Genomic DNA, 21,478 nt, shown 5'->3' with positions numbered 1-21,478 from the left:
TTTCCCTAACTGTACTAATAACTGAGTAGTATCATTACTAATGATGATGTACAACTTTTTCATGTATTTATTTGCCATCTGTATATTTACTTTGGTGAAATCTTTTTAAATCTTTTGACCATTTTAAGTTTGAGTTGTATCTTCATATTACTGAGTATGAAGTTTTTTATCTATTCTGGATACAAGTCCTTCATTGGATATGTTTTGTAAATATTTTCTTCTACTTTGTGTTTTGCCTTTTGTTTTCTCAGCATTATATTTTGAAGACAAAAGATTGATTTTGAAGAAGACTAATTTATCAGGTTTTGTTCTAGTAGTTTGTAGGGATTTTTGCATGCTGTTTTTAAAAAAACTCTGCTAACCCAAGATCACTAAGATAGTTTCCTATGTTTTCTTCTGGAAGTTGTATGGTTTTAGATTACACATTTAGGTTTTAGTTTATTTTGAGTTAACTATGGTGTGAAGTAAGGATCAAGTTCTTTTTTGTTTGGGTGTTTTTTTGGCTTATGGATATCCAGCTGTTCTAGTATCATTTGTTGAAAAGATTATCCTTACTCCATTGAACCACCTTAACACCTTGGTTGAGCATCAGTTGGTTATGTATGTGTGTATCTTGTTTTTGGGCTTTGTATCCTATCCCATTCACCTGCAAGTTATACTAATACCATACTAATTGATTACTGTAATTTAATAGTAAGACTTGAAATTGGATAGTGAAAGTTTTTCTAACTTTTTTTTTTTTTCTTTTCATTCCTGTTTACCATTATTTCTATTTTTTTTTCTTCTTTCCAGCCTCAGGATAAGCTATTCTTTCTCCCTCATAGACTATCCTTTAACAGCCCGAATCCTAGACTTCAGAGTCTATATCCACCACTTTAATTTCTCATTACTCACTTCCTCTTTAGTCCTTATGGGTTGGCCTTCTTTTGCCCTCCCCTTCAGGAAATTCCTTTCTCACAGCATTTGCTTGTGAAAAATGCTTCCCTTTTTCAAATCTTTGTTTTAGCGGGTGGCTCAAGCATAGGCACTATTGACCATCTCTGATTCTTAAATTCTTCTCCTGGTGTTGGCTTCTTAAACTTCATTCTGTTACTCTTCCTCTTGTTTGTTTGTTTTTTTTTTTTAACTTCTTTAAGACCTTCATTTTCTCATTTTATTTTCTGCTACTTGAATAAATTTATTTCACTAGTTCCCATGCTTTGCCCTCTTTTCTGTTTTTTCCAGTTTCCTCCTGACATTAGTTATCCTGTGTCAGTTGATGAACCCTGAGCCATGTATTTGGGCCGACAACTTGCAGTTCTGCTCGTTGGTGAATATTCTGCTTGATGCTCCCCTGGCATCTCATCCTTAGTATATCTAAAATGCTTCTCATTTTTGATATCACAATTCTCCCAGTACCCATAATCTCTAAAGCCTTGGAGTTATTATTTGTTCTATTTTCTTTGCTTTACTCTTCTTCATTCCCCACTCAGCTATACCCTATATCCCAGCTTCATAGAGTTTATTGTTGCATGTGAGCTATGCTATATAGCATGTGAGCTATGCTAAATTTGTCCTGTTTAGCATAGCTCACATGCCTCCTTCTGTTGTTACTATCCTGGTTTTCTTTCATCATCTCATCTTTGAAGGAAGGACAAAAATGAACAACAAATTTATGAGAAAATTGTTTTCCTGGTGAAAATCAGACAATTTACAAATTGGGCATTTAGATCCTGTTTTCTTCCCTGTAAAAGATTTGTGTTTGCTTTTGTTTTGCCAGTGTCTGGGTAGGGATTTTGGGCTTATAAAAAAGATGTTCTGATTTTTGGTCATGCTTAAAGAATGAATTATGGAAACTAAAAAGGAGATGTATCAACATATATTATTGAATATAAATTTGGGATTGTGATAGTCTCTGCTATGGTAACTCAAGAGCAAATTGCTGTTACTTACCCCATCAACAAGTGATACCACTACACTTCTACCCACTTTTTAGGGAATTCTGGATATTGTTACTATAGTTGTATTACTTAAGGAGTACTCTTTGGTGAGGTCACATCTACATGAGGTTGTACAGATTAGTATCCACTTATTTTCCACATGGAGCTTTATAAATATCACTACTTTAAGTCAAGTAAAGTCTATTCGGGAAGTTTTACTTAATTTGATGTACATTAATGTAAGTGAAAAGTACAACCCATTCAGAAATTAATATACCTATAGGACATCTGATAACAAGCACCTCAACTGCAGTAGATGTTAATAACTGATGTATCTGAAACTAGAAGGAAGGGAGGTTTGCCTTCATATTTAGTGCATTCTTTTGTTTTAGTTGAGATCTGTCACAGAGTTTCCTGTTGTTATACTCTTGGAAATGTGAGTTATATTCAGATGAGGGCATTTAATGTGCCCATTTTTATCACTAAATTCTATAGTAGTAGAGAAGAGGCCACCTGAGTAAATTTTCATCTCCCTTTTTTTTTTATTTACAGAGAATATTTGTTATGTAAGTTGTCCTCTTAGTCTTTTCATAATAAGTAGATATGTTTGTATTTTCATTTTATTCCTCTTTCCACCCTCCCCCACCCACCTCCATACACATATATTGGCATCTCTAAACTTTTAAGAATGAAAATTTGGTCCAGGCACAGTGGCTGTCGTCTATAATCCCAGCACTTTGGGAGGCCAAGGCAGGTAGATCACCTGGTGTCAGGAGTTCAAGACCAGCCTGGCCAACATGGCGAAACCCCCAGCTCTACTAAAAATACAAAAATTAGCCAGGCGTGATGGTACATGCCTGTAGTCCCAGCTGTTCAGAGCCTCCTGAGGCAGGAGAATTGCTTGAACCTGGGAGGTGGCAGTTGCAGTGAGCCAAGATCATGTCACTGCACTCCAGCCTGGGTGACAGAGTGAGACTCCGTCTCAAGAAAAGTAGTAATAATAATAATAATAATAATGAAAGCTTGAATTGCAAGCATGTTTCTTGCCCACTTATTCTGATTTTTTTTTTTGCTTTTAGTGGAAGGAACAAGCAGTGGCGCCCTCCAGCTTTTTGTTGATGCTGGTGTTCCTGTGAACTCAGACGTGATTAACCATTTTGTGAACGAAGCCCTTGCTGAGACCATTGAGGTCATGCTGGGTGACAGAGAAGCAAAGAAGCAATGTCCTGTTGCTACAGGTGTTTCTGGGAATGCTTCAGCAAATGAAACATATTTGCCGGTATGGGGAATTTTTGATACATTTATTGAAGAATAGTAAAATAGATGAATTTTAAGCCGCATACCATAAGATCCTGGTTTGTGGTAGAAGTATTATTATCATTTTTAGAGACATGGACTTTATATATTGCCCTGGCTGGTCTTGAACTTCTGGGCTTAAGTGATGCTCCTGCCTCAGCCTCCTGAGTAGCTGGGATTACAGGCACCAGCCACCATGCCCAACTTGTGGTAGAATTTTTTTCCTTGTTACTATGATTAAAGTAACATTTCCCCCAGCATTTTATTTTAAAAACTTTTAAATCTATAGAATAGTTGAAAATATGATACAGGCCGGGCACGGTGGCTCAAGCCTGTAATCCCAGCACTTTGGGAGGCCGAGACGGGCGGATCACGAGGTCAGGAGATCGAGACCATCCTGGCTAACACTGTGAAACCCCGTCTCTACTAAAAAAATACAAAATACTAGCCGGGCAAGGTGGCTGGTGCCTGTAGTCCCAGCCACTCGGGAGGCTGAGGCAGGAGAATGGCGTAAACCCGGGAGGCGGAGCTTGCAGTGAGCTGAGATGCGGCCACCGCACTCCAGCCGGGGCAATAGAGCGAGACTCCGTCTCAAAAAAAAAAAAAAAGAAAAAAGAAAATATGATACAATGAACATCTGTACACCCTTTACCTACACAGTTGTCCATTGGTATACGTGGAGAATTGGCCAATCCTTGCATACTGAAGTCTCATAGTTGGCCCTGTAAACCCGAAGAATATGAAAAGTCAGACCTCTATATATATGCATTTCTTGTCTCATGAATACTGTTTTTGATCCACATTTGGTTGAAAAAACCAAATTTGTATGATTGGCCTCTCGCAGTTCAAACCTAAGTTTTTATTTAGTTATTTATTCAAGGGTCGTTCATATTTACTGATTGATAATATTTTGGCACACTTATAAAAATCTGTCTTTATATCTGCTATATATTATGTATCCTTTAAAAACCATTTGAAAGTTACAGACATCATAACACTTTACCTCAGAAGCATCAGCAGTATCACCACAGAACAAGTTGCTTTCTTACATAACCAAAATACCATTATCAGACCCCCCAAATTTAACATTGACATGTTAATAATATAGAGCATAGAGACCATATTTAGATTTCCCTAATTGTTTCAAAAATATCCTTTATAGTTTTTTTTAAATCAAGATATAGCCAAGGATCATTTATTGCTTTGCGTTATTATATAAACTGATATTTTTAATCTTTAAAAGAAAATACATTTCAGGAAGTTTTATTGCTTTTAAATCAACCTTATTTGTGTTAAAAGAATTTATAATCTATTATAGCAATATGAAATTATACAAAGCCAAAATTTACTCTGTATTACCAGCTGTTTAAAACTGTAGTTACGGCCAGGCGTGGTGGCTCAAGCCTGTAATCCCAGCACTTTGGGAGGCGGAGATGGGCGGGTCACGAGGTCAGGAGATCGAGACCATCCTGGCTAACACGGTGAAACCCTGTCTCTGCTAAAAAAATGCAAAAAACTAGCCAGGCGTGGTGGTGGGCACCTGTAGTCCCAGCTACTCAGGAGGCTGAGGCAGGAGAATGGCATAAACCATTCATTCGGAGTTTGCAGTGGGCTGAGATGGGCCACTGCACTCCAGCCTGGGTGACAGAGCAAGACTCCGTCTCAAAAAAAAAAAACTGCAGTTACTTCTGATCCTATAGATCGCAAGGACATCATTTTACATACGTGAAATATTTAAACATCGTTCAATGTATAAACATAAAGTTATATACTGTATTTTACTTTTGTAGAGATTGTTGTGGTATAATGTGATTAGTGTGCCAAAGATTTGATCTGTAGTTTTGATCTGTGCTTTATTAGCTCATTGGGAATATATGCAGTACAGATGTGGTCAGGGTTATGGTTTTTTCTATGCCAATTACTTTGGTTTGCTTTCTGCCTATGTATTGCATATATTTTCATGAGGGTGATTGGATGAGAAAATGTGGGAAAACCAGGGTAAAGAGCTTGGACTTTGGGGTTGGTAAAACTTGGAATTTGAATTCCAAGCTCCACTACTTTAGTTTTATCTCTGTAATAAAGATAGAATACTTAGTTTAAATGACCATGGCTTTGCCAGAATCTGCTTAGTGAGTATCTAGTAGGGCAAGCACTACTCCCAGCCTGTGACTTATCATTCTTTTTTTTTTTTTTTGAGACGGAGTCTCGCTCTGTCGCCCAAGCTGGAGTGCAGTGGCCGGATCTCAGCTCACTGCAATCTCCGCCTCCTGGGTTCACGCCATTCTCCTGCCTCAGCCTCCCGAGTAGCTGGGACTACAGGCGCCCGCCACCTCGCCCAGCTAGTTTTTTGTACTTTTAGTAGAGACGGGGTTTCACCGTGTTAGCCAGGATGGTCTCGATCTCCTGACCTTGTGATCCGCCCGCCTCAGCCTCCCAAAGTGCTGGGATTACAGGCTTGAGCCACCGCGCCCAGCCGACTTATCATTCTTTATCTTCAGAATTGTCATGGCTTTTTTTGGCCTTTTAATCTCTTACGTATATTTTAAAGTTAGTTCTTAAGTTCCATAAAAAATATTGTTGAGATTTCAGTGGGGATTAAACCAATTTTGACTGGTTTAATTTAAGAAGGAGTGACATCTTTATGGTACTGTGTTTTCTTAGCCAAAGTTTTGTGGAAGATTAAGTGAGATGATATATGGACAGAGCTTAATCTAGTGCCTAGAACTTGGTAAATAAACACTCAGTTACTAATAGTTTATCATTTTTATTATCCATTACCAATACTAAAAGAATACCTTCAGATCCTTAATGATGCTGAGTTATATACATTAAATATAGTGTTATATTTGAAAACAACACTTCTATGCTATGTGTTTATGCAGTCAAGAAGAAAAAAAAGACATAATGTACTTCTTTCATTTTAAAATGAAGGCTAAGAGTACACTAATTATTAAGCAATGCTATAGAAATTCTAATATGCTTCATGGTTTTAAATTGCATCTTAATTTGCAACCCATAATGCAGAATAAATAAAGGGTAATCACCTTATATAAAGACTTTTTAGAATGAAGAGAAAAGTCAAATTATATAATATATAATAATTTTATATATATATATATATATATTTTTTTTTTTGAGACGGAGTTTCGCTCATGTCACCCAGGCTGGAGTGCAGTGGTGCTGTCTCGGCTCACTGTAACCTCTGCCTCCCAAGTTCAAATGATTCTCCTGCCTCAGCCTCCTAAGTAGCTGGGATTACAGGTGCCCGCCACCACACCCAGCTAATTTTTGCATTTTTAGTAGAAACGAGGTTTCACCATGTTAGCCAGGCTGGTCTCGAACTCCTGACCTCATGATCTGCCTGTCTCGGCCTCTAAAAGTGCTGGAATTACAGGCGTGAGCCACCGCGCCTGGCTCAAATAATATATTTTTAAAATGGTCAGAGGACAGGAGCAGACAGTTCATACACATCAAAGAAATACGAATCACCCATGTAGATATAAAAAGATGAAGATGATCAACCTCATAGATAAGAAAACAATTTATTGAAATTCCATTTTTACTTATCGGATCGGCAAAACTCTAAAAGTTTGATGATTTTGGGGGACATTGTCATTTTCCTACCTCTGGTGGTAGTATAAAATAGTAAAATCCTGTAGTAGGAAGTCTGGCAATATTTATTCAAATTAAAAACATGATTCTTTAATAGAGCAGTCCCACTTCTGGGAACTTATTCCATAGATATATCCATATATCACACACATGAAATGACTGAAGTCAAGATTATTTGATAACTCTGAGGAAGGGCTCTAGGTAGAAAGGACAAGAGTAGGAGAGACACTTAATTTTCACTATCCATTTGTGCCTTTTGAAGTTTGAACCATTTGAATGATTACCTATTCTACAAATTAATATTAAATGGTTACGTTTTTCCTTCTCCAGTGCTTTCCATCTCCCTGCTGTCTTCATTTCTCCCTAACTCCCACTTTTTCTTACCCTTTCGTTACTTTTTATATACTCAGTTTTTTGTGTGTGCTAAAAGGCTGATTTTTTGGTATCTTGTCAATCAGTTAAAATGCTTCCTTTCTGTTTTATGCCTTTCCTTCATGTTTGTAATTGGGTTTGATCTTCAACTTTGTCTGTTTAATCTTTCTGTCTTCTTTATTTTTAAAATTTCAGCTTTTATTTTAGGTATAGGGGATACATGTGTAGGATTGTTATATGGATATATTGGACCCAGACAGTGAGCACAGTACCCAAAAGTAGTTTTTCAACCCATTCCCCCCTTCTTCCCTCCTGCCCCCTGCCATCATAGTCCACAGTGTCTATTTTTCTCATGTTTATGTCTATGTGTGCTGAATGTTTAGCTCTCACTTATAAGTGAAAACATGTGGTATTTGTTTTTTTCTTCCTCAGTTTGTTCAGGATTATGGCCTCCAGCTCCATCCATGTTGCTGCAAATAACATGATTTAGTTCTTTTTTATGGCTGTGTAGTATTCCATGATGAATGTGTACCACATTTTCTTTATTCGGTCCACCGTTGTTGGGCTCCTAGATTGACTCCACATCTTTGCTGTTGTGAATAGTGGGGCAATGAACATATGAGTGCATATGTCTTTTTGGTATAATGATCCTTGGGGTATATACCCAGTAATGGTCTCAAAAGAAGACATACAAGCCATCAACAAACATATGAAAAAATGCTCATCATCACTAATCATCAGAAAAATGCAAATTAAAACCACAGTGAGATACCATTTCAATCAGAATGGCTATTATTAAAAAATCAAAAAAAAAAAAAAACAGATCACCATAAATATATACACTTGCTACGTACCCACAAAATTAAAATTAAAATTTTAAAACAAACAAATAGCAACAAAATACAAACCAACAGATGCTAGTGAGGCTGCAGAGAAAAGGGAATGCTTATACACTGTTGGTAGGAATGTAAATTACCTCTTCTCTATTTTAAAAGCGGGTGCCTTAGAATTCTGTGGAGACCACTTCAGAGGCAGAGTTATTTCAATTGCCTGCGACTTTCTTCAGGCCAGTTGTAGACTAACAGGTAGAGGTTCAAGAGGTAGGGTCCTTAACCCCACCATCAATTTAAATTATATGTAGCCTATGAATGAGTTCATGTTATTATTTCAAATTACTTTTATTTGGGTGATTATAAACACAGTTTATCTTCTTGTATTAATTTATTTTAGGCAAGAGTGTGTACCCCACTGGCTACTCCACAGCCTACGCCTCCTTGCTCACCTTCATCACCTACTAAGGAGTGTGTTTTGGTAAAGACTCCAGATTCTTCTCCCTGTGATTCAGATCATGATATGGCTTTTCCTGTGAAAGAAATATGTGCTGAAAAAGGTAGAAACTTTATTACTATAACTCAGTGTTAATATTAGCAACTATTAAATACAATTTCATGATTGTCTTATAAGATGCTTTATGAGGCCGGGCGCGGTGGCTCAAGCCTGTAATCCCAGCACTTTGGGAGGCCGAGACGGGCGGATCACGAGGTCAGGAGATCGAGACCATCCTGGCTAACATGGTGAAACCCCGTCTCTACTAAAATACAAAACTAGCCGGGCGAGGTGGCGGGCGCCTGTAGTCCCAGCTACTCGGGAGGCTGAGGCAGGAGAATGGCGTAAACCCGGGAGGCGGAGCTTGCAGTGAGCTGAGATCCGGCCACTGCACTCCAGTACGGGCGACAGAGCGAGACTCCGCCTCAAAAAAAAAAAAAAAGATGCTTTATGAGATTATTGTATATGTACTTGTTGCTTACTAGGTTTTAGTAAATCATTTTTTCTCGCAAGGAAATTTAGGAATTGATTGCAACTTCTTTAAGTCTGTAATTGAGGCCAGGCATGGTGGCTCACACCTGTAATCCCAGCAGTTTGGGAGGCTGAGGCAGGTGGATCACGAGGTCAGGAGTTTGAGACCAGCCTGACCAACATGGTGAAACCCCTGTCTACTAAAAATACAAAAATTAGCCAGACTTGGTGTCATGTGCCTGTAATCCCAGCTACTCAGGAGGCTGAGGCAGGAGAATTGCTTGATCCTGGGAGGCAGAGGTTGCAGTGAGCCGATATCGCACCATTGCACTCCACCCTGGGTGATAAGAGTCAGACTCTGTCTCAAAAAAAAAAAATGTATATAATTGAATAGATGCTTAGACTACTTTAAGTATTAAAAATGATATCTTCTCAAGGTATTTTTTAATGCTTTATTAAAGTTAGGAATTTTCACATTAATGACTACCACCATTGTCATTATTAATTATAATTGCCATTATTTGTGTGCTAAAATGGTAAAGGATATCTGAAGCAATGTATCATGCCATCCTGTGGAGTTCTTTACTGACTACTATCTTTTTCTGTCTTTTTTTAAAAAAAAATCTTTAGGAGATGATATACCTGCCATCATGCTTGTTAAAACTCCAACAGTTACCCCTACTACTACACCTCCTCCAGCGGTGGCAGTTTTTACCCCAACTTTGTCAGATATTTCCATTGATAAATTGAAGGTATCAAGCCCAGAGCTTCCCAAGCCATGGGGTGATGGAGACCTGCCACTGGAAGAAGAGAACCCTAACTCACCTCAAGAAGAACTTCATCCAAGAGCTATGTAAATGAGAACATACTCACTAGTAACTGTACATTTCAACTTACGTTTGACTTATGTAATCCATTGAAAACATAGAAATATACAAAGCTTTATAAACCACAGACTACCTTATACTTTGAAAGAAAGAACTTTCATATGAAATTTTGAGTTTTGAAAAATTATCAAATTATACCTTCACCTTTTTTCTTAAAAGGTTTGAAATAGATAGAAATAAAGGTATCTATTACATTGTTAATAAAATAGAAAACAATTTCTCACTATTGTGGGTCATTATTTACTATCATCAGTTAACTTATATTTTTATATATTTCTATGTAGATTTCTTTGATGTCTGGAAGAGCTTTCAAGATGGCTTATGATTAAAGCATGAAAACGATTTTTAAAAATCTTGTTAATTATAGTAGTGCAGATTTAAGAAAATATTTTGCTAAAGGAGACATAGTCTTCAAGTCTATTTTTTATATCAAAATGAATACAGGCCTTCAGTGACCTAACAAGCTCAAAATATGTGTTTATTTTCTTAGTGTAATGTCTGTGGCTAAGGATGAAGAACCAGAGAGTATGGATTTCCCTGCTCAGCCTCCACCTCCAGAGCCAGTTCCCTTTATGCCATTTCCTGCTGGCACCAAGGCCCCTTCCCCCTCACAGATGCCAGGTTCTGATTCATCAACACCGGAGAGCACATTGAGTGTTACTGTCACTGAAACTGAAACTTTAGATAAACCTGTCTCTGAAGGAGAGATTTTATTTAGCTGTGGTCAAAAATTGGCCCCCAAGAGTAAGTTAATTTGTATTAATTGATTTCACTTGTTAGATTATGGTAATCCCCTAAGTAATACTTTCCTGTTTAAAGTGTTTTTACTTAACTTTCAAGATTTAACATGGTACAGTAGAAAGAATGGGGGGCTCAATGCAATTTAGTTAACTTTTCTGGGTCTTAACTTCAGAAAGTAAAGTCTTCCTCATAATCCCACCCTCCAGAAATAATATCACTATTAATGGTTTTGGGTAGAACTTTCCAGTCTTTTTTGTCTATGGATATATGTTTACCTTTAAAAATAGGATCTTATTATGCATATCGTTTTGAAACCTGAATTTTTTTTTTTTTTTTTTTTTTTTTTTTTTTTTGAGACAGGTTCTCACTCTGTCATCCAAGCTAGAGTGCAGTGGCGTGATCATGGTTCACTGCAGCCTCAACTTCCCGCGCTCAAGCAATACTCCCACCTCAGCCTTCTGAGTAACTGGGACTACAGGCATGTGCCGCCATGCCTGGCTAACTTTTATATTTTTTTGTAGAGATGAGGTTTCACCATTTTACCCCAGATTGGTCTCAGGAAATCTGAGCTCAAGTGATCTGCCCGCCTTGGCCTCCCAAAGTGGCTGGAATTATAGCCTGAACCACCACACACAGCCTGAAACCTGAATTTTTGTTACCTAATAATGTATTGTGGATATCTTTTAATATGACTCCATAGTTTTCTTATTTTTCTTTTATGGCTGTGTAGTCTATTTACTCCCTTAATAGAGGGCATTTAGATTGTTTTCCAATGCTTTTCAGTCTATACACAACTGGAATTTACCATCGCTTCATGTATATATACCTTTTGGTCCTTATCAGTCTCTTCCTTAGCAATACATGCCTTAAGTGAAATTGCTGAGTCTGCTTTAAAGATGTATCACCAACATGCTCTCTAGAAAGGATTTTTTTCTTTGCTTTAAGTTCTAGAAAGGATTTTTAGCTCTTAATCTATTTTAATTATTATCAACAGTATATGAGAGTACCTGTTCTCAATTTCCATAACTACACTTGATATTTATGTTTTTAATTTCTAACAAACTGATAGGTTAAACAAAATTCTCATCTTTGTTATTAAATTGTACTTTTAAAAAACTGTTAAGATTGAGTGGTTTGTGCAATTACTTATTTATAAACTTTGCCAATATTTCCATTGCAGTATAATTTTGATCTAATATGCTATGGCTTTATGGTCACATTTTTACTAAATTGTGTTTCTTTTTTTCTAAATTTTTATATTTTAATTTCTAGTTTAGAAGATGTAGGACTATACCTGACCAAACTTAAGATAGCTTATCCGCACTCTGCATTGATGCTGTTGAAATGGTTACGTAAACGTCGACTCCAACACTGAATTCTGTTAGGAGAAATATCTTTATGAATTGGTTGCCATTGATCAGGTTTTTTCTCAATTTTTTGAGTTATAGACCCACAAATTTAGTTAAAATAACCATGAAATAAATTTTAGGGCTTCTTGCACATTTCATTATATAATCTTATAATTGAGAATGAAAAAAGTTATTATTCACCCTTGTGGCTCTTCTCTAGGAAAAAAAAATACATTTAAATTGTAATTAGGTAATAAAATCTAGCTGATTGCAATTGTTACCTCTGTATGTTGTCTTTACAATTTAAGCAAGATCTGTACCTATTTTCAACCAACTCTCTTATAAATTACATTTTTTATTTTTCCCTAACCATGATTATAATTCTTTGTGCTAATAATGTTTAAATTTAATGGCTAAAAAAGAAAAATGAGGTCAGGGATGCTAAACCCTTTCAAGTTTTCTATTATCGGTCTGTAGAAGCAAAGTGGTATTAAAACATATCCACATTATATATAAATATATAGAAATGATAGTAAGAATTTCTTTTGAAAAACTGTTAAGGAATAGAAATCTTTACTTTATATATTTTTAAACAACCTAAGCAAGGAAAGATAAATTGTACTCAACTATCATCTATATTTATTCACATCTTCTTAGCATTGTTGCGTTTTTTTAAGTTATTTCACATAGGCTTATGGAAAATACTTCATTAATAAGTTTTTTGATAAGATTTTTTTTTTTTTTTTTCTTTTTTTTTTTTTTTGAGACGGAGTCTTGCTCTGTCACCCGGGCTGGAGTGCAGTGGCCGGTCTCAGCTCACTGCAAGGCGTCCGCCTCCCCGGGTTTCGCCATTCTCCTGCCTCAGCTCCCAAGTAGCTGGGATTACAGGCGGCCCAGGCACCTCGCCCGGCGTAGGCTTTTTCTGTATTTCTTAGTGTAGAGACGGTTTGCAGACCGTGTAGGCCAGGATGGTCTCGAACTCCTGACCTCAGTGATCCGCCGTCTCGGTCCTCCCAAAGTGGCTGGATTACAGGCTTGAGCCACGCGCACCGGGCCTTTGATAAGATTTTAATGAACAATTTTAAACAGTAATTATTTATGCAAGTAATTGGTTTGAGTTAATTGTGAGGAGAGCACAGCATCACTTTTATGAAATAATATGGGAAGAAGGGCATAAATGGAGATATCTTTATTTATTTTCAGAGAAGCATTACTAACATTTGGCCTATTTAGTGTACAATGATAGCATTTTCTCCTTTCTTTGAACTTTTCAAGTGGCAAAGCATGTTTAAATTTATTTAAAGTAAATAGCTAAACCGAACCAAGACTAAATTATAACTTGTTTCTCTTTTTCTACATTTGAAACTAAATTCTAATTTTGATATTTTTACTACGCCTAAGTCACATATGCTACAAATTCATAATAAAGTCAAATACAAAAGTACAATCTGGAAAAACCCCAAATAACTTGAAGTCATGTACCAGTTGGCATTTATCTATACATAGCTAGGGGATAGGTACTTATAATTTAAAATCATGTTAATACCTGTATTTATAAGATAGTGTACTTTGTTGAACTCTGAGGCCCACACTGTTCCTCATTGTTGAGACGAGCCTATTTTGAGGCACGAAGAAGCCTATACAGGATGCTCCAGTGAGGGTCTTCAATACCAACGCCCTCGCCAAGTAAGCCAGATGTCAGCCCAAAGGCAAAGGGACATTGAGGTCTATCGCTGCCATAGCGTACTGCTGCAGTTTTTCATTTTTGCTTGTGGTCCAGGTTGCAGCATTACAACGCTTTGCCCCCATTGCCACACTGTGGCATTACTTTACTGCAGAAATATGAAGAGGAGGCTGTGACCCAAAAACAGTGATATCATAAAAAACATTTAAGATTCATAGTAGCTCAACTGCATGGGACAGACGGTTTGATTTTTATGTTTTTATAATCTCCAGTTTACGTGTTACCGAATTACACTGTGGTTTATATTTGAGGCAAAGGTAGAGGGCTTTTATTATAGACAAATAGAAATGAGAACTGGATGAAAATAGAGTTCATCTCCTTTCCAAATGCTAATACCGTCATTTCATGACTGCTAAGTTTTATTAATCTTAAAATGAGAAAATGCAATTGTTCGAAATAATTTATTTTATTAATTGTCTTTATGTTTCTTTTAGGAGGATGATCCTCCTAGTGAAGGGCAAGTGATTAGGATGCCCCATAAAAAATTTCATGCAGATGCAATTCTTTCTGTTCTTGCTAAACAAAACCAGGAGTCAGCAGTTTCACAGCAAGCAGTCTGTCATTCAGAGGTACTTTTTAACTTTAATGACTTTTTTTTTTTTTGGTTAGACATAAATACAGGAAAAAAATTAAAATATTCTTACTACTAGTTAAAGCATGCTAGTATTTTGTTTTTTCAAGGGTCAGTGTTATAGCAACTTTAACTTGGAGTCATGGAACTATAGAGTTTTATAACTGAAAGGAATTTAGACCATCTGTTCCAACCACCTTGTTCTACAGCTAAAAAAGCTAAAGCTTTGTGAGGATTATTCATTCATTATGCAGTTATTTATTGAGTATCTGTTATATGCCAGACACAACCTGGAAAAAGATACAAAGATAAATAAGACATGACCCCTACCTTTAAGCAGCTTACAGTCATGAAGGAAGATAAGGGCTTACACAAGTAATTATTCAACAGTGCAATAACTGATCAAATAGCTGTATTTACAAGTACTGTATGAACACACAGGAGAAAAGACTCTGCTTGAAGTTAGATGACACTTCATACACAATATTACATTGATGTCAGTCTTTAAAGATGGAGTAGGACTTTGCAGGCAGCAATGAAAAGGAAGGACATTTCAGAAGCAGAAATACCATTTGTTAAGGGATGAGAGCCAAGAAATAGTAAAGCATATTTGGAAAGTATTGAAAATTTCTGTGTGGCTAGAACTTTAGATAAAGAATCAGTTATGTCTGGAGAAGTAGATTGAACCAGATGATCATAAAGAACATTTTATTTAGGCTTGGGCACTGTGGAGCCCATGAAGGTTTTTGGGCAAGGGAGTTGCCTTAGGAAGGAGTATGAAGCCATAAACAAATGAGGGAGACATGGGGGATCTGTCAGAACACCACTGTAGTAGACCCAGCAAGAGAGAATGATAATATGAACAAAGACAGTTACAGCAGAAATAGAGAGGAGACAGATTTAAATTTAAGGGCATAGGATTGACAGTAATTGGTCATTGGTTGAGAGAGGTAAAGAAGCTTTTTTTTAAGGATAATCTTGAAGTTCCTACCTTGGCAGCCTGGGTAGGTGATTGTAGAGTTGTTGGCTTAGAAGTGCAGAGAGAAGAGTGCCAGATTTTGTGGGGAAAGTAATGAGTTTGATATACACATCAAATTTAAGGTGCTTAAGGAAATTCCAGGTAGAAATATACAACATTGTCATTCAGACTGGTTAATGGTGGAGCTGAGACTAGGATTCTTGATCTATAATGCTGTTTCTATCATATCTGGTTGTCTTTGCATGAACAAATGTCAACTGGCTTTAGATGAGCTGGAGATCTAAAGACTATATAGGGCCCAAGGAGATGGTTGGTTTTATTTCCTATTTTTATTCTGAAAACTTTAAATGATTAGGAAAGGTAGGAGAAGATATAAAATTTAGTAATGGGAAAAAATGAAAGCTTAACATATTCCTTCTTAACATATTCCTTCTAAATTTAAAATAATTAAATTTTCTGTAACTTTAGTTAGCAACAGACCAAAATTGATTTCACCGGAAAATATTAGTTGTGATGTCTGTGTTGCTAAATTCAAAAACATACTCTCATAGCTGCAGAAACTAAGGTGCTTAGTATCGAAACCAGTAAGTTGAGAGAGAGAGAAAGGAGGGAGGGGAGAGAGAGAAAGTGCATGTACGCGTGGAAAGGAGAGAGACAGCGGGAAAGGGAAGGAGGGAGAGAGAATGAGGGTACAAAAAGAGGTGGCAAATAGCAGAAGTGTCTGCATAATTTATAAATTCCACTGACTAATCCCAGTTTTCTTTTTGGAAATCACTAATATCTGTATTTATTTGTTCGATTTTATCAGACCTTTTTATCTTTTAGATGCTGGGAAATTTATCTTCATTATTTCTTTCTCTTTTTCTTTTTCTTCCTTTCATTTCCACCCCTCCCCTGCCTCCTAAACTCTTATTTCTAGATATTGACACTTCTATTTCTATTTTTATACCTTAAATTTTCTATCTCTTTCTTTTCTTCTCAATTCTGGGAGAGCTCCCCAATCTGATCTGCTAACTATTAATTTGTTCTCTACCATACTGTTTATCCCATTTATTGTATTTTTCGTACTTGACATTCTTGTTTTCTTTTTTTTTTTGCTTTGCATTTTAATGTATTTTCTTATCGCCTACTCTGTGTCTGTCTGTCTGATTAATATCATTCACTTTGTTGTCTGTTTTTTTTTTTCTTTTTTAAACTTATTGACTTCTCAGGTATCTGGTTCTTTTGACCTGTGAGTTCATATTTCACTGATGGGATCAACTATTCTGTCTGAGAATTTGGGTAAGGATAAAACCAGTCCATGGTCTGTTTCAGAGAGTTGAAGAAGAGGGGAGGAGAGAGCCCTAGGGAGAGCCTCAGGCAGCACAGAACCACCCTTGGTCACTGTCCCTGCTGTTTGCTGTTACTCCACTATATAGCTCTTCTGGTGATTATTGTGTCTTTAAGCCGTTAGGAAGAAGTTGCTTTGAGAGGGTTTATAATCCACTAGTCCTGGGGTTTGGAGGGGAAGAAGGTGAAGGAATGAATGCCCACGGATGGGCTTCTGGACAGATGTCATCTATAGTTGTCACCATAGCTAGGCCTTCATGTTCCCTGATATTACTCTGGGGCGCCAGCATTTGCAGCTGGGGTTGTTGACAGGAAGACTTTTATGGTTGAAGGGCAAACAGTGATCTCAAATTAATGGAGGAAGAAACAAGCACTTTTCTCCAGTCATTGCTGTCATGAAGCTCCTCCACACAGCCTCTTCCCTAGGATGCGCCCCTTTCTTTCCACACATACCAGTTTAAGTTAACTGTCTGTCTTTCCAGTAGTTTTTCACAACTTTTACTTTAGTTCTCAGAATCTATGGGTTCTTTTTCACCTCTGTAGTTACTCCAGTGTTGATTTTGAGAGCTATCAGCCTATGTTATTGTGCTGTCCTGGCTAGACCAGCAATGCAGAAGTTAGAATTCTATTTTCTCCAGATCTTTTTCTAAGCATTAACCATTTGTATATGTATAAAATATATTTGTGTATATGTATATGTATGTGTGTATATATATGTATGAATTTTTTTGAGACAGAGTTTCAGTCTGTTGTTCATGCTGGAGTGCAGTGGCTCAGTCAGCTTACTGCAGCCTCGAACTCTTGGACTCAAGCATTCCTCCCACCTCAGCCCCCAGAATAGCTGGGACTATAGGCATGCACCATGCCTAGCTAATTTTTTATTTTTTGTAGAGATGGGGTCTCACTCTGTTGCCTAGGCTGATCTCCAACTTCTGACCTCAAGTGATCCTCCTACCTCAGCTTTCCAAAGTCCTGGGATTATAGGCGTGAGCCACCATTTCTGGCTTAGTATATACTTTTGAGGTGTGCGTATATTTTGTTGTGCAATTTTAAATTTTAAAAAGCCAGTTGCAAGCCTTTTTAAAATTTAACATAAATCCTGAAGGATCTATATTCTTTTTACCTACCATGTAGTATACCATAGTTAATTATTCTCCTATTGAAGGATTTTTAGATTGGTTCCAGTTATTCCCTAATCAAACTATACTAGGTATAAAATCCTTTTTTGTACTCATGAGAAATTATTTTTCTAGATTTAGATACTAAGGCATGGAATTGCTGGCTCAAAGATATAAGCATTCATAATTTAAGTAGGCACTGAAAAATTGCCCTAGTGTATGAGATCCCTTTCCCATGTCACACATAATGTTTTAATCTGAAATTTTGCCAGTCGGATTACAGTGACATTTTGCATATTTTCCTGTCTAAAGGACTATTACATTTGTTTGTAATAAGAACTAGTAACAGTGATACATTATAAGTTAAAATATTGTTTTGCTAAGAAGATAGTGGCTTTTCTTTGTGCTTGAAACTTCTTGCTCAGAGGGACATTAGGTCAGTGAGAGCTGGCTGATGGCAAACTGTAATTTGTACATATATGTAGATGGGCTAGGTATATTACTCTGTATTATAGGCAGCCTGACTTAAATTGACATGAGTTTAAGCACTGAGTATAATCCAAAACTCAACGATACTTGTGAGTATGAGAGCATTTTGTAAATAGGCAAGATAAGTCTTCAGTAGGGTCATAGAGTATTCTTAAGGTGTTAAATAGTTCAGCAGTTACAAGTATCCTAGAAAACAGATTCACAACAGAGAAGTTACTATAGATTGTCAGAGTAAGATAGGCATTGTGAAATATTTCTCAATTTCTGGGGAAAACATAATTGCCGTCATTCTAAACACTGCCCAAGAGTCTCCAAGGGATTTCATATTAATTATGAAACAGTATTTTTTAATTTAAAGGATATTGAGACAATCAGTATTCCTAAAGAAGAATCAGGCTAAGAGAATAAGGAGAGATAGAGATGTACATAGGAGAATGAAGACACATTGAAGAGAATCTTGAATGTTGAGCTAAGAAGTTTAGCTTTTATTTTATAAGTCAATGGAATCATCAAAGATGTTTCAGCAGTGATTTCTTCATATATTCTAGTAAAAAAGAAAAAACACTTGTTGGTTGAAATTAAACCCCTTTAAATGAGAAACATGGGAGCTTTCAGATATTGGAATTTTCTTCAGTTCTTAATTAGTAAATTCATTAATTAGAGTATCTCAAGTCATAAAATGTACTAGTGATTAGGATATATAATTTTTTAATACAGAAAGAAAATAAGAGTCTTATATTTTTTCAGTTGTTCATTTATTTCATAGATTTCATTTAAAACAATTTTGTTTTGTTTTGTTTTGTTTTTGAGACAGAGTTTTACTCTTGTTGCCCAGGCTGGAGTGCAATGGCGGGATCTCGGCTCACTGCAACCTCCGCCTCGTGGGTTCAAGCGATTCTCCTGTTTCAGCCTCTCGAGTAGCTGGGATTACAGGCATGCACCACCACGCCTGCTAATTTTGTATTTTTAGTCGAGACGGGTTTTTGCCATATTGGTCAGGCTTGTCTGGAACTCCTGACCTCAGGTGATCTGCTCGCCTTGGCCTCCCAAAGTGCTGAGATTACAGGCGTGACCACCATGCCCGGCCAACAATTCTGTGCTTTTTGTATTTTTTATTTTTCCAAGGGAAAAGAACATTATTAAATATGACTAAAGTAGTCTTCTATAATCTCTATACTTTTTTTTTTTTTGAGACAGAGCATCACTCTGTCGCCTAAGCTGGAGTGCAGTGGCTTGATCTTGGCTCACTGCAGCCTCTGCCTCCCAGGTTCAAGCGATTTTCCTACCTCAGCCCCCCAGGTAGCTGGGACTGCAGGTACCCGCCACCACGCTCGGCTAATTTTTTTTTTTTTTAGTAGAAGCAGGTTTTCACCATATTGGCCAGGCTGTTCTCAAACTCCTGACCTTGTGATCTGCCCACCTCGGCCTCCCAAAGTGCTGGGTGGTGTGATCCAGGCCTCTATACTTTGATAAAAATCTTATTATTGATATATGGGGTAACCTTTATGCTGTTTAAAGTATATTATTCTCATCAGTTGTTTAATTGTAAAGTTTCCACTAACAAACTTTAGGCAATTTTTATTCATGAAGAATGAGAGAAATTTTCTGTTATTCCCATTTTAAGCTGTATGAACAATGTATAATGCATACCAGCATTTAGTGGTTTTGATTTTTTGTCTTCTTTGACACGGTCTCACTCTGTCACCCAGGCTGGAGTACAGTGGTGCAATCTCGCTCACTGCAGCCTCTGCCTCCTGGGTTCAAGCTAGCCTCCTGCCTCAGCCCCCCAAGTAGCTGGGACTACAGGTGTGTGCTATGATGCCCAGCTAATTTTTGTAATTTTTGTTGAGATGGGGTTTTGCCGTGTTGCCTAGGCTGGTCTTGAACTCCTGAGCTCAAGTGATCCACCCGCCTTGGCCTCCCAAAGTGTTAGGATTATAGTCATGAGCCACCGTGCTGGCCCCACTGAGTATTTTAAATTGTAATATAATTTTTCTTTTATGTTTTATTGCTATTTAATTGGCACTTGAAAAATAGATAGTGGTTAATTTCATAAAATATATGATATTATTATATTGAAAACAAAGCCTATCACTAGGCTTATTAGACTAACTTCTTGAACTTTTCTTGCTTGTAACGTATATGTGGCATAGAAGGCAGTTTGTAAAATACCTTCCAAGGAGTCAAAGGGTATTGTTCATGATATTTGGCAAACATTTCCTGTTTTGACTTGATTTTAATATAATGGTTTTAACAATTGTTTCTACTTTTTAAAGGACTTGGAAAACAGTGTGGGTGAACTTAGTGAAGGACAAAGACCCCAGCTAATAGCGGCAGCAGAGAACATCTTAATGGGACATTCTCTCTATATGCAGCCACCTGTCACTAATGCACAGTCTTTGGATCAACAGTGTGATCCTAAACCATTATCTCGGCAATTTGACGCAGTTTCAGGTATACAGCAAAATATTTTTTCTTGATGTGTCATAGTAGTATCCCTAATCTGAGTTGAGAAAAGTATACCTATTTTCAGATGGGGGCTTGCAAAATTTCTTTATTAAAAGGGATTTTAATAATTGAAAAGTTTGGTGATAACTTTTTTTATAGTATATATAGCAGTGTTTCCCCAAATGTGATTCATATATCAATGTTGGTACTTGAACCATTGGGTGGTATGTGAATTAATTTTGGTAATACACATACATACACTTAAAACTTTTTAACTGTGATACTTTTATTTCATTTTATTTGCTTATTTGTTTATGTATTTATTTATTTAGAGACAGAGTCTCACTCTGTCACCCAGGCTGGAGTGCAGTGGCACAATCTCGGCTCACTGCAAGTTCCACTTCCCGAGTTCACGCCATTCTCCTGCCTCAACCTCCCAAGTAGCTGGGACTACAGGCACCCGCCACCACACCTGGCTAATTTTTTGTATTTTTGGTACAGACGGGGTTTCACTGTGTTAGCCAGGATGGTCTCTATCTCCTGACCGCGTGATCCGCCCGTCTCGGCCTCCCAACGTGCTAGGATTACAGGTGTGAGCCATCGCACCTGGCCTATTTTATTTTATTTTATTTTATTTTATTTTATTTTATTTTATTTTATTTTATTTTATTTTATTTTATTTTATTTTATTTTTTGGAAATGGAGTCTTGCTCTGTCGCCCAGGCTGGAATGCAATGGAATAATCTTGGCTCACTGCAACCCCTGCCTCCCGGGTTCAAGCTATTCTCCTGCCTCAGCCTCCCAAGTAGCTGGGATTACAGGCATGT

At 37.1% G+C, this 21,478-nt stretch overlaps 1 protein-coding gene across 1 annotated transcript in view; it reads left to right on the top strand.

The window, feature by feature from the left end:
- Nucleotides 1-21,478, top strand: part of KIAA0586 (KIAA0586 ortholog) — a 132,802-nt gene that overhangs the window by 57,990 nt on the left and 53,334 nt on the right. The window contains 8 exon segments of the mRNA XM_017872202.1: nucleotides 2,999-3,198; nucleotides 8,430-8,589; nucleotides 9,627-9,849; nucleotides 10,374-10,631; nucleotides 11,897-11,928; nucleotides 11,931-11,971; nucleotides 14,152-14,286; nucleotides 20,480-20,657. Of these exon segments, the coding sequence (XP_017727691.1) occupies nucleotides 2,999-3,198; nucleotides 8,430-8,589; nucleotides 9,627-9,849; nucleotides 10,374-10,631; nucleotides 11,897-11,928; nucleotides 11,931-11,971; nucleotides 14,152-14,286; nucleotides 20,480-20,657 (1,227 nt within the window).

The sequence above is a fragment of the Rhinopithecus bieti genome, unplaced genomic scaffold (assembly GCF_001698545.2).
Source record: "Rhinopithecus bieti isolate Rb0 unplaced genomic scaffold, ASM169854v2 scaffold_6717, whole genome shotgun sequence".
NCBI lineage: Eukaryota > Metazoa > Chordata > Mammalia > Primates > Cercopithecidae > Rhinopithecus > Rhinopithecus bieti.
This window is presented reverse-complemented; position numbering and strand designations above follow the sequence as displayed.